The sequence below is a fragment of the Euprymna scolopes genome, chromosome 2 (assembly GCF_053919585.1).
Source record: "Euprymna scolopes isolate OS-2025 chromosome 2, ASM5391958v1, whole genome shotgun sequence".
Taxonomy (NCBI): domain Eukaryota; kingdom Metazoa; phylum Mollusca; class Cephalopoda; order Sepiida; family Sepiolidae; genus Euprymna; species Euprymna scolopes.
The window spans coordinates 25,457,663-25,472,421 of NC_136483.1; the positions used below are offsets into that span (position 1 = coordinate 25,457,663).

Consider the following 14,759-nt stretch of genomic DNA (forward strand, 5'->3'; position numbering starts at 1 on the left):
CCTTTTCCCGGATGAAAACTGTTTAAAAAGTTTTCCACGTGTCTGAATACGGTACATACTAAATTTTAAGTCTATAGATAAAAAGATTTGTAGAGTATATAGTTTGAGAAGTGTCCTCACACACGTTCTCGCTTTATATAGATATACAGACTAGCAGGGCGTCCGAGGTTGTCTGGTCGTTAATACGCATAAATATTATATTTTCATTCATGCAGAAACTGATTTATGTACACGTGAATAGTTCTTTTTTTCTATACAGTTCACTTCATGTAAGTAAAAAAAAAAAAATACACAAAATTGACAAATACTTTTAACCATGTTTTTAAACCAACTAAAACTTAATATTAGGACATTTTTTTTTTATTTCGAGAGTTTGCCATTGGTCTCCGCTTTAATCACGTGACTTGCCTGTTGATACATTTCAATTTGCTGCTAGTACTAATGTGACTCTCACCAAAATTCACACAAGTTTATTTCTATTTACTAGCGTACAGTACCAACAAATCACACATCTATCGTTAGTTTTAAACCACCTATATAACCTTGTAAAAGAGAAACAGTTGAAAACAGATAAAACCCCGGTGTACTCTTACATATCAATTTTTCAATTTTGGCTCCTAAGCAGACATTTTCTTACGGATAAAAACTGATTAAAATGATTTCAACATGTCTGTATACACTGTATTCCAAATTTAAAGTCTGTAGATTAAAAATTCGTTGAGAATATAGGTTAAGAAGTGTACTCACACACACACACATTCTTGATTTTATAGATATAATAGCATGCCGCCCGGCGTTGCTCGGTCGTAAAATACGCACAAATATTATACTTTAATAAATAAAGAATTCTTATTTATTATAAACAGAAATACTGTAAGTATTAAACATAGCGTTACATTTATTTACAAAAATAAAGTAAAAGAAAACGGAAAGAAACTGAGACATGTACATGCGAGTATTATGTTTTTTGTAAACAGTTTATTTCTTGAAAGTAAAAACAAAATACTCGAACTGAGATCGAAACCAAATCCTAAAGACAGTGAGTAAAGTACGATTATTATTCGGACACGTTCTTTGAAAATGTGTTTTCAAATCGACTTATAATTAACGTAAGGAATGTGATGTAATCTGAACCATTCACACATGCGCAATCGTTAAATAGTGAGCAAACAAATAAAAATCCGACGCATCCAACGTACCAATTTTTGAATTTTGTCTCCTTAGAAGCCCCCTTTCCGGATGAAAATCGATTAAAAGTTTTTCACGTGTCTGAATAACCTATATACAAAATTTCAAATCTGTAGAAAAAATCGTTGAGTAAATAGGTTGAAAAATGTCCTCACACACACACACACACACACACACACATTCTCACTTTTATAGAATATAAGACAGGACAAGATATATGGTCGTCCAAATTAAAAACATTCGTAGGAGAAAAATCCAGGAATTTTCACTGTGTATACATAATATAATAGTACTCAATCTATATATCTATAAAAGTGAAGATATATGTGTTCGTGTCTAACTGTCGGTGTGTCTGTCTGTCTGTGTACATTTCCCTATAACATAACTATATAAATTTTCAGTCTACAAACTCGAGATTTGAAATAAGGGGTATTGAGATTTGGGAACATCTTTTTGATCAGTTTTCGATCAGAAATTTGGCTGTTAAGAGGTCAAAGTAAAACGAGTTGACAATTTTGGGTTTAAACACTTGAAATTTTAGATATAGGTTCTTTGGACATAGATCAAACTTTATGATTTGATTAGAGCTCCAAACAGTAAATGTTGAGGGGCCAAAATTAGGGTCAAAGTTTAAAAGGAATTGATCTCTGCGGCCTCTACTAAATTACTCAGCCAATTTTTTGTCTAAAAATTGGAAATTTTACATAAAGTGTATTCAAACATAGGTCAAGCTTTTTAATCAGTTTTAAGCCGAAAATTTGGCTGCCAAGGGGTCAAAGTTCAAAAAGATTTTAATTTTGCGATCTCTAGCAAACTATTCAGCCAATTTTGGATCTAATCATTCGAAATTTTACAGAAAGTGTACTCAGACATGCAGCAAGCATTTTAATCAGATGTTGGGCGAAAGTTTCGCTGCCAAAAGATCAAGGTCGAAATAGTTGATTTTTGCAGACTCTACCAAACTCCTCCACCAGTTGTAGATCTAAACACTTGAAATTTTAGATATAGGTTACCTGAACATGGGTCAAACATTTTAATTTGATTTGACCCCAAAACAATAAATGTTAAGGAGTCAAAATTGGGGTCAAAGTTTAAAAAATTTTTTACCTCTGCAATCTCTACTAACTTTTCTCTATGGTAGTTAAGGAAGCCTATTATATAGAAAGGCATTACCGTACATATGCACACTTTTTAATATATATATATATATACATACATATATATATATATATATATATATATATATATATATATATATATATATATAGTCATCCACATACAGTACTGTTTCGCTGTTTCACAGCTCATCAGTGCGGCTAGACAGGCAACTACCTCAAGCCAAGATTGAAACCCGACCGTTTGTACGGCAGTCAAGGCTCCTAACCACTACGCTATTGGCGGCTGCTTGAACGAGTAGTGAGTTTAACGATGTTTTGATATCGTCTGAAATACCTCCGCTCGATTTGTTTACACAAAGAGCGTCGCTTATATGCTAATGGTAATTCGTGTTTCACTTCTCAATATGCTCAACTCAAGGTGAGGAGCATTATATATATATATGCAGATAAAGTTATGAACAGTACATAAGGCCCGAGCAAATGAAAATACAGACTTTTCGCCTGAAGAAATATTAGCTTATTGATGGTAATTACAGGTCGAAACATTGTCATGTCCATACAATGAAGCCTGTACGTGTCTATTTTAAATATATATATATATATGTGTGTGTGTGTGTGTGTGTGTGTGTGTTATTTACTTTCATGCAACATTCACTATGAGCATATAGTTTTTAGAATTAACATTAGACAGACTTCAAATCAAACATGTTACTTAAATATTCTATGTTTTCCATATAATTGTCAGCGTTGTATTAGTATTTTTAGATTTCGCCTTATTTTTATAAAGGATGAAAGGATTTCAAACTATTGTCGTTATAAATTTTGATTTTGATTATTAAATTTAGAGTCGGAAACATAATTTATTTTGATCTGTACTAATAAAATGATCACAATTATTTCGCTTACTAGAAGGTAACCTACATTATTAAGCACGCAGTTTCTCGTGAAATTGTTACGTTGATTCTGCATTTTTTTTTGTTTCTTTTTTTTTGTCTTTATACAAGTATAATTTAATTCAGGTAATCGATAGTTTTGTTTTCTTTAAAATAAGGAAATACAGTAGGAGTGTTCAGTTTTGAATCTTAAAGTATATTTGTAATTCATGAGTTGGTTTGAGAAATGTGTTACAAGTTAGACGAAATCTCTGGTTTCTTGTCAACGCATGTAAAGGTGCAAGAAACTCATCTTTCATTTTTGCTTGACATCTGTTCAGAAAATCGGATAAGTTTCTGGTATATATGTTTAGGGGGAGCCAGAGATGCCATGAGTTCATCAGAGCAAATTACATCAAAGTACTTGTAAAATTACTACAGAGATGCGATAAATATAACATAATCAGATCGTAGATTCGTTTTTAACACGTCTTTTTTTTTTCATTTTACACGGGTGTCACAACTTATCAAGCCATTGAGCCACTCGGAGATTCGTTTTTAACATTTCTAAAAGTACGCGACTAGTAGTAGATGTTCCAGCAAAGACATGACAACAATATTTCATGCATGGGCGGATTGTGGCTTTGTAAATATATAGGATGCTCCCTAGTGTAAATAATCTTCTAGAATGATAGCGGGAGCCTATCTTTTTTTGCATCAACCGTGGCAATGTCCTCAATGTATTTCTTCTAATTCACGTTGCCTGTGAATTTAAAGCTGTGGAGTTTGGAAGAAGGACTCTCTTAGTTGTTATGTCGAACAAATTATTATTTACTGTTATTATAAGACTAATAATTAATGAAACGCTTAATCATTCAAGAATTTGATTCACTTGTTTAAATTATTTTTCGTATTAGGTTGCTGCAAAAATAATGTAATTTTTTGGCATATATATATATACACATATATATATGCATATATATATATATATATATATATATATATATATATATATATATATATAGCAAATGTACCCGTCGTTGATTGGGTTCAAAAACAGCCGACAGAAAATGGACTGATTTATGAAAGTATGATAGGTTATAGAAAGGAAGGGTTGTAAAGAGATAGCTTCGAATTTGGGGATATCAAAACCAAAGCAAAATATGATGAAAGTAAAAATTGATAAACCCCATAATTTATTATACCATACCTGTTCTCACTGAAACACTTATCACAATATTCTGTGGATCTATATTAAAAAACCTTGTTAAACATTGTGACATATTTCCATTCTATGGAGGTCAGGCGCGAACGAACACCCCATAATTTTATTATACCATATTTCTTCAAACTGAAACATAATTATCAAAGTATGCTTACGCAGATAGATATGAAAAGTCTTTATTAAAGTTTTTGCTTATTTCCATTCTATGGAGGCCAGGCGCAAACGCAGACCCCACAAGTTTATTATATCATCCCTATTTAAGTTAAAACATACTTATCAAAGTATTATTGTGTACTTCTATATCAAAAACACTTCTAAACGTTTTTTTTTTATTTTTTATTTTTTTATTTCTATACTTTGTGGACTAGGCGCGTACGTAGACCCCACAATTTTAATGAATTATCATTATGCCAGATCAAACATACCCATTCCTGTGTCTCGATACATCTTCTATCATTATATGTGATCAGTTTTCTATAATAGTCAACCATATAGGGGCCTATTCGTGACCAGATACACACACAGACGTTCAGCTTAAATATATATATATATATATATATATATATATATATATATATATATATATATATACATATATAAAATGTAATTTGCTGATTTCTTTATGTCCTCTGACGAGAAGAATAACAAGAATAGCATTCTTTGAAACTCCGCGGAATAAGGACTTTGTAAATTGTATTTTGGAGTATTCAATCGAACAATAAATTTTTATTGTAAAGTTCAACTTACAGTTTTAATTTTCTTTCTTAAATATTAACTCTTTAATATTTATAATATATTTTAAGTTTACCATTTTGATTACCTTGGTAAACTTATTGTAATTTTTATTTCTCTATACATTTATAGATAGCAGCGCCCAAGTACATACCATTGGTGACTTTAATATTCACCACAATAGTTGGCTTGGTTTTTCTCGTTCTACATGCATAGTTGTTAGCATCACACATAACTTCTTTATTTCCATTCCCTGACAGAACCAGAAAGTTTTCCGTCTCCTAAATCGACAGGGTCAGCAAGCCTCACTTCTAGACATATTTCTCACCAGTTTCTGATGAGTGTGTAACAAATGTCCATTGCCAACTCAGAAATGTTGATCACGTTGTAGTAATGGTGGACCTCACCTTAAATTCTCGACCCCAAGTTGAAGAACAATTGACCAAGAAAACAAGGTACTACAAGAAGGTTTATTAGAAAGCCATAAGAGATCACATCAGAGATGGTCAATGCTAGGAAAAACAATGAAAAATATCAAAGAACATGGTCTAAACTTAGAAAACCGCCTGTTTGTAATGTAATGAGAACATAAATAGATGGTAACATTTATTACTGCTAGGACTAAGCGTCTTTCCTTACAAAAAAACTTCTCAACAACTGTGAGACATTGCTAATTATACACTATCCGAAAGCTATTCGTTAAAATTTCTCGGCTTAATGTTTACAGGGAACATGAATTAGAACAAATATTTCGAGGGAATTATCAAGACAGCTGCGAAGAAGGTAAGTTCTCTCTTATTTGCTAGAAAGTTACTTATGCCTGAGAGTATCCTGTACCTCTACAAGGCTACCATTCGCCGATGCATGGAGTATTGTTGCCACATCTGGGTTGGTGCATCTGCTATTAGTCTCTTACTTTTCGACAAGGTTAAAAAGAGTGGTCAATCATAAAATGTCCAGCACTGTCAACCAAACTCTAACATCTGTTCCGTCGATGAAACGTTGCATCCATGTGCCTATTTTACAAGTAGTTTAATGATAGGTGCTCTTGCGAACTGCAAGCCCTTATACTCTTTCGGCGTAAATACATCTGACTAGCCCGACGAAGCAAAATCCCACTCCTATACTGTAAAGATCCCTGAATACCGAAAAACTTCTACACAAATAATTTTTTCCCGCGAACAACTAAACTTTGGAATTCCCTCCCTGGCCCTTTCTTTCCCAATTTTACTGGCATGCATAGGTTCCAATGTAATGAGAACAGACATCTTGATGGCCAACTCCATACATAGTATATCTGCAAATTTTGTCCAAATAGTGGCTCCTTACAACCAAGTGGTACTGTGACAAGTTTGGGATGAAAAAAAAATAATACAATAATCAATAATATGAATACAGCTAGTATGTGTTATAATATTATTTTACTCTTATTAATTCTTATGTTAAAGTGAACAGTGTTCAATACTTTAGATATAATACAGGGTGCGGAGAAAGTCCTCGATGTTGTAAAAATGTTAATCTAAAGGATGAAATCAAACAAAAATCATCACACAATATCGTAGTAATCTATTTAACATTTCTACTGAATTATTTTTCAATATGGCCGCAATTAGTTGTAATTATTTCTTCAAGTTTTCTCCTGAAGCTCTTTACTGTTGCACGGGGGATTTCTAGGCGAATTTTGGCCCATTCTTAAGAGACTTCTTCAGAGCTTTTGTATTATCATGAGCTATAGTGCAGGTCTCCTACTTTAAGATCGACCAGACACAAAATTCCAGAGGGTGTAAGTCTGGAAATAAACGAGGCCTTTTTTCCTTAAAAAAACAGGAAAGTGACTTTCACACCAATCCTGCGTTTTTTTTGCAGTGTGAGAGGACGCACCGTCCTGTTGAAATGTAAAGGGCCTATTCTTGCAATGTTTGTTCATTTCAATATTTGCAGAAGTCATAGTATCCTCGATGTACGAGTTTTCGTACAATTTTCTCGCCTTCTTTAACAAAAATGAGAGGTGATCTCCAACTTTCAGAAACGGCAACCCGAACTATGACCGAGGCAGGTTTTTAGCAGAAAACAGATTTCTCGGAATAGGAAATGCTATCCGCCCTCTTTGCCAAAATTCTGTCGTTCTGTGAGTTTAATTTGGTCTCAACAGTGAACATTTTCTCGCCAGAAAAGGTGATTTCACCAGCGTCTATGCCATCCTTCATTCGATTCAAGAGAATATTGGCTCTTTCCAACCTCTTTTATTTTTACAATGTCGTCAGTTGTTGTAAGCTCGTCATCTTTAAGGAGGACAACTTGAGATCTTCTTTAACAATGGTTCTAATACTTTTTTTCGTAAATTTCCAAGGTCCTAGACATTTCCCTCGTTTTTCTATTGGAGTTCTTCCTAATTTCTAAAACCAGAGATTGTCAAGCTTTTATAAAAGCTTTTAAAAGCTCGACAATCTCTGGGTTTGTCTTTCCCGTGCAATGTAGCTGGATAAGAGTCTCAGGTTGACTCATTTCTACAAAACAGAAATTAAACTTAGGAAAATTTGGAGCTGAAACATAAGTATATATGTATCTGTAAAGACAATTAGCCAAAAATAGACAAATTTGGAAAATAAATAATATCTTAATTTAATTTTTGAAAATTCAGTCATAGACTTTTTCCGCGCCCTGTATATATATAAAGTCGAAAGCGAGAGAACGGACAAAGAGATACAAAAAGAAATATGAATAAAGAAGGGAAAAAGAAAGACAGAAAATCGATTTGATTGTATATGCTTTTCTATATTCCTTTTTATATCAAATTTTAACTATTTTTTGCAACAAAAGTCTAAATTTTCAACTCAAGCGGACCACTGAAACAAAACATTTATTTCAATTTGTTACAGGCATGCAAAACTATATTTACTTTTTAAAATTTAATTAAAAAAGTAAGTAAAGTATACTCTTAATAAATGAAATACAAGTTAGAAAAGCATTTCTTGTAAATGATTAAATTAAAATGTTTTTATAAAGTTCCAAAATCACAAGATTTACTTTAAATTTTATCAATTTTTAATTGCACATTCATTAATTGTAAAATATAGTACATAAAATCTTAATTTAAATTGAATGTAAAAACTACCATGAATTTAAGTTCATTTTGCTGCACTTAAAATTATTTCAAAATTATATATTTATATAATTACTGGTTAAATAATACATTTTTTTTATTTTCATCGAAATCGATAAAACTGCCAATGTTTCAATTAAATAAATTTATTGCTTGCTCTAGTTGGGAACCCATTTTGGGATTTTGCACAGGGAGGAAGCTTGACATACCTCTTTGTAGCGACTTTGTCCACAATACATTATAGTCTAGATTGCACTATAGAAAACTCACTGTAGATTTTATAAAATTATTTTATATGTAATGGCTTGAATTAAAGTTTAAACTGCAAAAGTCCAGTACAATGCTTTGATTGTGCTCCAAACAGAAACATTTCGAACGCGCCCCTGTGATATCAAAGAACTTACTGCTGATTTTATATGCCGGGAATTTCTGCTTGCGTGGTAATAAAGCTTCTCGAATGCATCGGTGCTGTTTGGCTTTACAATGTGTTAACTTTGGTCAAAATCGTCTGTTTCATTCTTTTAATGGATTTTTCAAATATCGATTATCGATATTGATCGAAGACATTCCGATGCAAAACCTATCTAAGAACACTTCCAGATATATAAATAACTTTGTGTGAAATTTCATAAAAATCAGTCCGGTCGTTTTGGGGTCCATAAGGAACAAACTCAAACACGCACACAAAGTTCCTTGAATATAATAGATAGATAGATAGATAGATAGATAGATAGATAGATAAGTTTAAGGCACGAAGCTAAATCTTACTTTGCTTGATATCAACATAACTTCTAGCCACTCACTCGGTCGCTAGACTCGAACCCACATTACTAATAACGCAGTTAACTACAACACCGATATGTGGCTTTAGAAATTTGGTGACGCATACTTATTTATTGTAATTTATTTCTAAAAAATGAAATTCAAGCATTTTAATTTAGCACTTTAATGAGCTTGTCTAATTGTTGATACTGTGGGAGTGCTTTTTCCATATTTAAAGATACTTTCTAATTATTCACGCGTTTAGGATTAACCTGGGTTTCTTTTCAAGGTATAAAAGCTGTAACAGAAACCAACATTCATTGTTCTTGGTAATTTATCCGGAAAACTTTGTGTAGCACATAAAAACGATGACCTCCAAGAGATCAGCGGTATGTATCTTTATTACAACATGCAATATGTTTTATTTTCTATAACTTCGCAATTACACCAACATTTATTTGTTAACCGTACGGACGAATATAACAGTGTTTTCGTTTTTACAGATTTCTCCGTTTTACCAGTCTCAACCTTCTACAAAAAAACCGAAACTAATATAATTGGAAGCAACTTAAATTTTGGAAAACTGTCTGGATTAGTGTTTTTAACTTATGGTTTTAGTTATTATACAATTTATAAAATTATAATTAAAATTATTATTAAAATGAAGTTTTATTGCTGTTCTATTCTGGTATTTCTATTTGAAGGGGTGTAAATTCAGCAAATTAAAGATATGTATAAAATAGGTATCACATATATAAACTTACTCAGAAAAATACACAAATACACTTTTAGTTTTATGTAAATTCTCTAACCTTTCTTTTTATGGAAAACACTCACAGATATATATATATATATATATATATATATATATATATATATAAGCACCAGGCAAAGATGCCATCCCACCTGAAATTTTCAAATACGAAGGATCAACACTGGCTAAGAAAGTTTTACGTTTGTTTATTGAGACTGAGAGACAAGAGATGGTCCCACAAAACTTCAAAGATGTGTCCATTCACCATCTGTTCAAAAATAAAGGTAACTAAAAGATATGCGATAATCACTGGGGAAAGATTTTGGCCAGACTGATTTTGAACTGAATAATAACTAACTTAGTTGATGACATCTATCTTGAATCGCAATGTGGCTTTCAAGCAAGTCGCGGCACCACTAATATGATTTTCACATAACGACAGGTTGCTGAAAAGATCCGTGAGACTAATCAGGAGTTGAATGTGGTGTTCGTTGACTTCATGAATGCGTTTGATACAGTGAATTGCGGTACCTTGTGGAAGCTTTTGAGGAAATCGAGAATACCGGTGACTATGTTGAAGGTTATTATCTCCTTCCATGATGGGATGAAGGCCGGGGCGTGTGTCGGATGGTGAACCACCAGATTCCTTCCCTGTAACTAACAGCACAAAACAAGGTTGTGTTATAGCCCATGTCCTGTGATTCTGAAACATGCATTTGCAGAGTTGGAAGATGGAGTAAAATTTTCTATATAAATATATATATTTTCAGAGTTAGAAGATGGAGTTAAATTTTATATATATATATATATATATATATATATATATATGTTTAAAGAAAAAATAGAAAAAACCGAATGAAATTATTAAAAAATCAACGTTTCGTCCTTGTCTCAGAGGACATCTTCAGGATAATTGAAATAAAAATGTGATAAAAGAAAAAGTCATAGATCGTGCGAAAAAAGACAGTTTTTTAAAATCCAACCCATGTCGGGAAAGGACGAATATGTGTGCGTATGGGAAGGTTGTTTGATGTCTATATATACAATTTTAAAATGCATTTAAAATAAATATGTACATGTTTTTTTGTTTTTTTTTTCTTTTTTTTTTTTTGTTTTCTTCTGCGAAACTACTCATTTTCCTGAAACATTCAAAGAAAAACGGCTAGCCAGGATCCACCCTGATACCTTGCTCTTTGATTATTATTTTCCCTATGCTAGGGGTTAAATGGTAGAAGCCTTTTCTTTGCGTAATAGTATTAGTATTCAAAATTAGTGCTGATTCTAAAAGTCTTCTTTTAGCTCTATCTATCACGTATTTAATAATTTTCGCTTGATCTAAATTAAATGAGTGATCGTGTTCTGCACAATGGCAAAAGAGTGCATTTAGGGCGTTACCATTCCTCATATCTCTTCTGTGCTCGTTAAGTCTTAATTTCAATTTTCGTTGTGTTTCACCTATGTACGCTTGTTGACAGTTGTTACATGGGATGGAATATATACCGGCATCGGATGTGAGGGTTTTGGGAGAGTGCTTGGTAGTTTTTAATGTCTGTTTTATGGTTGAGGAAGTTGTTTGTATCAGGTGAAAACCAAGTCTATTAAGAGTGTCGTAGATTTTTGTATTTTTGGTGTGGGTGGGAATGAAAAGATGTCTGTTTAATAGTGAGGTATCTGTTTTATTTTTCTGTGTGTTTATGTTATAGTGTATTTTCGTAGCTTTTTTCTTTGCGTAAGAAATGAAATAGGATGGATACTGTAGTTTTCTTAAAACATTCGTAATATATTGAAATTCATCATTAAGATATTGGGGACTGCATATTCTAAAGGCACGTAAGAAAAACCCTATAATCATGCCAGTCTTTATTTTATCATTGTGGTGTGAGTAGTAATGAATATAGTCGTTTTTGTGTGTGGTCTTTCTATGTACTTTGAAACTCAGATCAGTTTCTGATCTGATGAGGAATATGTCTAGAAAAGCTAGGGAGTGGTCTTGTTCGGATTCATGTGTAAAATTTATAGATGGTTCCACTGAATTTAATTTATTTCTAATTTGTTCTATTTGTGTGTTTTTAGGGAGAAAAATAAGAATGTCATCTATATATCTAAAATATGTGGAGTTTTTAGGAAGTCTGTGTTTAAAAGAGTTGGTTTCTAAGAATTCTAAGAATAAGCAAGCTAGTACACCACTAAGGGGGTTACCCATAGGGAGTCCAAATTTCTGTCTATAGTAAGAATTATTAAATTGAAAGTAGGTTCTATCAGTGATGAGTTTTATAATTTGTATTAGTGTATCTGAGGAAAAAGGTAGGTCGGCTTTAATTTTGATTAAGTGCTTGTGGAGTAGATTAAGGCATTTTTTGATTGGAATATTGGTGTACAGGGAAATTATGTCTAAACTATGCATGGTTTTATTTTGCATGTCCATATTTTTTATTCTATTTAGGAGGTCACCAGAGTTTTTGATATGTGAAGTGCTGATGGTGCCCATTAGTGGAGTTAAAATTTGGGCAATAGCTCGTGCTAATTTATGGGTGACGCTTCCAATGTTTGATATTATAGGTCTCATAGGGACGTTCTCTTTATGTATTTTTGGGAGGCCGTATAATATAGGAATAGTGGGGTGGTATTCTATGTTATTTATCCATTTTTTATCATTTCCGATAAGTTTCTTTACGGATTTATTAAAAGTATCGAAATCTTTTTCTATTGATTTTAAATCTATCGGAGTGTATATATCTCCGTCTGCCAATAGTGTGTGCATTTTCTTTAGATATAGGTCTTTATCTATTATAACTATACCCCCTCCTTTATCGGCTTGTGAAATAATAATGTCTTTATTTTTTGTTAAAAGTTTTAAGGCATCAATGTATCTTTTTGGTAGTGCTAATTCTTGAGGTTGGGTAGTTGTTAAAGCTATTATCCCTTGTATGAAGCCTTTAGTAAAATCAGAGTCCTCTTGTCTATAATTTTTTAGGGTTGTGTTAGTAGTTATTTTCGAATGCTTGCCGGTAGCGAATTTAAGACCGAAACTGAGAGCTTCAGTTTCAATGTCCGAGAGTGGTTTAGAAGTAAAGTTTAGAATAAGGTCTGGACGTCCCAAAGTTTTCCATTTGCTGTTTTTTATCAATTTCGCAAGTTTGTTATTCAATTTAAAGTTATGGCGTGTGTTAAATTTTTTGATAGATCTGTAAATGTTCTTAATTGATCTGGGTGTTTTCTTGTAATTTTGTTGATAATCAGCAATTAATATCCTGGCTTTCGGAAAAAGATGAGAGCTTTGGTGCTTTAAATATATTATAGATGACAAAAGATATTTCTCAATGTAATCCGGGAAAATATGGTCTGATGTTTTAAAAGATTTAGGTATGCATGCAGGTATGACTTTTTCTTCAATACATTTTTCCAGAAAAATTCTCCTGTTGTTGTGAGAATTTGCTGCGATTAAGATGCTCTTATATGTTCGCAGAGAAGATCGGTTTTCCATTTCGACAGAATGTATAAGGAATGAAAAAATGTACCAGCGGTGGTTGACGTTATGTTTAAAGAAAAAATAGAAAAAACCGAATGAAATTATTAAAAAATCAACGTTTCGTCCTTGTCTCAGAGGACATCTTCAGGATAATTGAAATAAAAATGTGATAAAAGAAAAAGTCATAGATCGTGCGAAAAAAGACAGTTTTTTAAAATCCAACCCATGTCGGGAAAGGACGAATATGTGTGCGTATGGGAAGGTTGTTTGATGTCTATATATACAATTTTAAAATGCATTTAAAATAAATATGAACATTTTTTTTTTTTTTTTTTTTTTTTTTCTTCACAAAAACGACTATATTCATTACTACTCACACCACAATGATAAAATAAAGACTGGCATGATTATAGGGTTTTTCTTACGTGCCTTTAGAATATGCAGTCCCCAATATCTTAATGATGAATTTCAATATATTACGAATGTTTTAAGAAAACTACAGTATCCATCCTATTTCATTTCTTACGCAAAGAAAAAAGCTACGAAAATACACTATAACATAAACACACAGAAAAATAAAACAGATACCTCACTATTAAACAGACATCTTTTCATTCCCACCCACACCAAAAATACAAAAATTTACGACACTCTTAATAGACTTGGTTTTCACCTGATACAAACAACTTCCTCAACCATAAAACAGACATTAAAAACTACCAAGCACTCTCCCAAAACCCTCACATCCGATGCCGGTATATATTCCATCCCATGTAACAACTGTCAACAAGCGTACATAGGTGAAACACAACGAAAATTGAAATTAAGACTTAACGAGCACAGAAGAGATATGAGGAATGGTAACGCCCTAAATGCACTCTTTTGCCATTGTGCAGAACACGATCACTCATTTAATTTAGATCAAGCGAAAATTATTAAATACGTGATAGATAGAGCTAAAAGAAGACTTTTAGAATCAGCACTAATTTTGAATACTAATACTATTACGCAAAGAAAAGGCTTCTACCATTTAACCCCTAGCATAGGGAAAATAATAATCAAAGAGCAAGGTATCAGGGTGGATCCTGGCTAGCCGTTTTTCTTTGAATGTTTCAGGAAAATGAGTAGTTTCGCAGAAGAAAAAAAAAAAAAAAAAAAAAAAAAAAAAAAAAAAAAAAACATGTACATATTTATTTTAAATGCATTTTAAAATTGTATATATAGACATCAAACAACCTTCCCATACGCACACATATTCGTCCTTTCCCGACATGGGTTGGATTTTAAAAAACTGTCTTTTTTCGCACGATCTATGACTTTTTCTTTTATCACATTTTTATTTCAATTATCCTGAAGATGTCCTCTGAGACAAGGACGAAACGTTGATTTTTTAATAATTTCATTCGGTTTTTTCTATTTTTTCTTTAAACATAACGTCAACCACCGCTGGTACATTTTTTCATTCCTTATACATATATATATATATATATATATATATATATATATATATATATATATATACTAACAAAAGTACCC

General features: G+C 32.3%; 1 protein-coding gene across 1 annotated transcript in view; it reads left to right on the top strand.

Moving 5' to 3' along the window:
* Nucleotides 1–9,254: 9,254 nt before the first annotated feature.
* The window catches only part of LOC145303398 (cysteine-rich secretory protein LCCL domain-containing 2-like), a 97,985-nt gene continuing 92,480 nt past the window's right edge, over nucleotides 9,255–14,759 (top strand). Inside the window, exon 1 of the mRNA XM_080144712.1 lies at nucleotides 9,255–9,389. Within this exon, the coding sequence (XP_080000838.1) occupies nucleotides 9,369–9,389 (21 nt within the window). The 5' untranslated portion in view covers nucleotides 9,255–9,368. The remainder of the gene's footprint in view (nucleotides 9,390–14,759) is intronic.